At 41.1% G+C, this 2,522-nt stretch overlaps 1 protein-coding gene across 1 annotated transcript; it reads right to left on the reverse strand.

Moving 5' to 3' along the window:
* Positions 1-747: 747 nt before the first annotated feature.
* Positions 748-2,136, reverse strand: LOC142423362 (YEATS domain-containing protein 4-like). Its single transcript, XM_075528621.1, has 2 exons — positions 1,435-2,136; positions 748-1,363 (listed from the first exon to the last, which is right to left on the reverse strand). Exons 1-2 carry the CDS (start codon positions 1,946-1,948, stop codon positions 1,194-1,196), a joined length of 684 nt encoding a protein of 227 aa, XP_075384736.1. The 5' UTR covers positions 1,949-2,136; the 3' UTR covers positions 748-1,193.
* Between the last annotated feature and the right edge of the window lie 386 nt (positions 2,137-2,522).

A 2,522-nucleotide genomic window follows, 5' to 3' on the forward strand; every position in this document is an offset into this window, starting at 1 on the left:
TGATTTATGAATAGTTGTAATACCTATAAGAGTCCCCGATAAGAGGATTAATAAATAAATAAGTTGTGGGAAAAATGATGAAATGTGTGCATCAGGGGTGTCTCACCAGACTCATTCAATCTGTATGCTGAGTGTGTAATTCGAAAAACGAGGTTACATGAAGAAGAATGCCGCTTCCGGATCGGAGGAAGCCGCTAACAACTTTCGATATGCCAATGATACGATCTTGCTAAAAATGAGGGGGTCTTGAAGCACCCGCTCTTGCAGGTCAAAGAAACAGCCTTCATCATGGATCACACCGCAACACAAAACAGAAATCCTCACAACTGAACCAATAGGCAACGTGATGATAAACAGAGATAATATTGACGGTGTCCAAGATTTCCTTTTACTTGGGTCCACACCAACACCCATGGGAGCAGTAGCTAGAGAATCCAATGAGATCGGGCTTTGGGCAAATCTGTGCGAAAGACTCTTTTAAAGTGTTAAAGTCAGAGGCCACCTTGAGGATTAAGGTGTTCCTGTCCTTGCCACAGGGTTTTCAATTGCCTTGGAAGGCTGGAGAATGAATGAGGAAGCCAGAAGGATTGCTATGTTCGACTTTGAATTGGTGGCGCTGAAGAAGATTGAATGCAAGGGGCTAACCCCCCCAAAAGAAACACCCCAGAATTTCTTTTCAAAGCTATGTATTTAATTTTTAAAGTTTATTATTATTATTTTTTATTTTTTTATTTCACAGGACCCATTAACTACATTTATTGCGCACTCATTGGGTACATCAGATGTAAAACAGGCAGGATGGGAACAAAAATAACTTGAAGAAATATACACAACAATTTCAGCTACTGGAGAAGTACAAAAGTTATACACTTTATAAAAATTTTTATGCCTGTCAAAATAATAGTCTAATATAATAAAATAATCAATTTTCAAAATTGTGCTTAGCATCACAGGATTATGATAAAATGGGCTGAGAAACGCCTGCACAGTATCCATTCTAATGACACGCTTCACAACGAAGATGGCTTAAATAAGACAAATACTTTGGCTCATTGTTGAGATATCCATGGTCAACAACTCTATATAGATGCAGTTCCTCATCGTGCATAACACCATTTGCACTATAGGTCCACTTTACCATGAATGCCCACCTTTTTTCAGTTTATCTTTTACTAAGTTCTTTTGAGAACTGTTCATATTTCCTTTGTCTGATCATCTTCTTCAAGTTTCCTGATTTCATTTTTTAAACAATTTATAGTTTCACGACTTGCTTTTAATCTCTCTTTAAGCTCCGCAATTTCAAAGCTTGTTTTTTTCTTGGCAGCTTCTAATTTTTCTCTTGTTTTCACTTCAAGTTCTGCAATTGCCGTGCAGCATCCACCATTACACTCCTATCTTTCCCCCAAATTCTGTTTCTCCCAGGCTTCTCCATGTATTCTGTCTCGTGCTTATAGGCTCCTAAAGTAAGCTGACGAGATGTTGTTAGCAGTTGTTGCATCATTGCTGTTGGGTCTTGAAATATCATTTCATCATAAAACTCTGAAACCACCGTCTTTTTCCCCAGCATTGCATTGGTGTCCAACTGAAAGAGCTTTAATAAATGATACAGGGTTACAGGTCTTTCATTAGGATCAATGAAAAATATTTTGATGATTATTTCAAATTCACCCCATCCTGTTTCTGTAATTTCATATGGAGGCTTAGTAACAACTCTTAAGGGATTGCCATAACTTTCATGTAATTTAAACTGGATTTTCTTCACATATGCTGACATATCCTCATTTCTATATGGTTTTACATACACTGTCCACTGATGAGTATGTCCATCTTCCTCTCTTTTCTTTCCAAAGTATCGAGCAACATTCCCATAAACTATTGGTTTAACAATAGTAACTCCCTTCACTCTCCCGCCGGAGTCAGGCCCAAATTCGGCCATTCTCTTGAACATATTGTCCCACGGAAGACGCCGCCGCCTCTGCCAGGGAAAGAGACCGGGGCCGGCGGGGTCGCCGCTCCCCTCAGAGGCCCCGTTCCTCCCGCGCGGGCCCAGGAGAAGGCTGTCCAGCCGAAGGAGGGCGGGTCGCCGGTCCTGGCCGCACAGAGTAACCGCTAACTCCTCGCGTCCCCGAAGCCCATTCAGCCTATTATTATTTTTTTTATAAAACAACCTTATCACCTTCAAAGTACTCTCCATTACACTTAATACATTTGTCAAATCTGTGATTCCATTCTTGGAAACATTTGTCAAACTCATCTGTTTGGATGGCTGGCAGCACCTCCCTCATTTTATTCTTCACCTCTCCTACATAGTTAACTTGCTCTCCTTTCATGACCCTCTGCATTCATGGAAACAAAAAGAAGTCGCATGGAGTGAGGTCAGCTGAGTAAGGTGCATGAGGCAAGAGAGGCATGCTGTTTTTTGCCCAAAACTGGCACACTGAGATGGCTGTGTGAGCAGGTGCAGTGTCGTGGTGGTCAAACCAGTTCCCTATCTGCCACAAATCAGGCCTTTTTTGTCACAT

The sequence above is a fragment of the Tenrec ecaudatus genome, chromosome 12, assembly GCF_050624435.1.
Source record: "Tenrec ecaudatus isolate mTenEca1 chromosome 12, mTenEca1.hap1, whole genome shotgun sequence".
NCBI classification, from domain to species: Eukaryota; Metazoa; Chordata; class Mammalia; order Afrosoricida; family Tenrecidae; genus Tenrec; species Tenrec ecaudatus.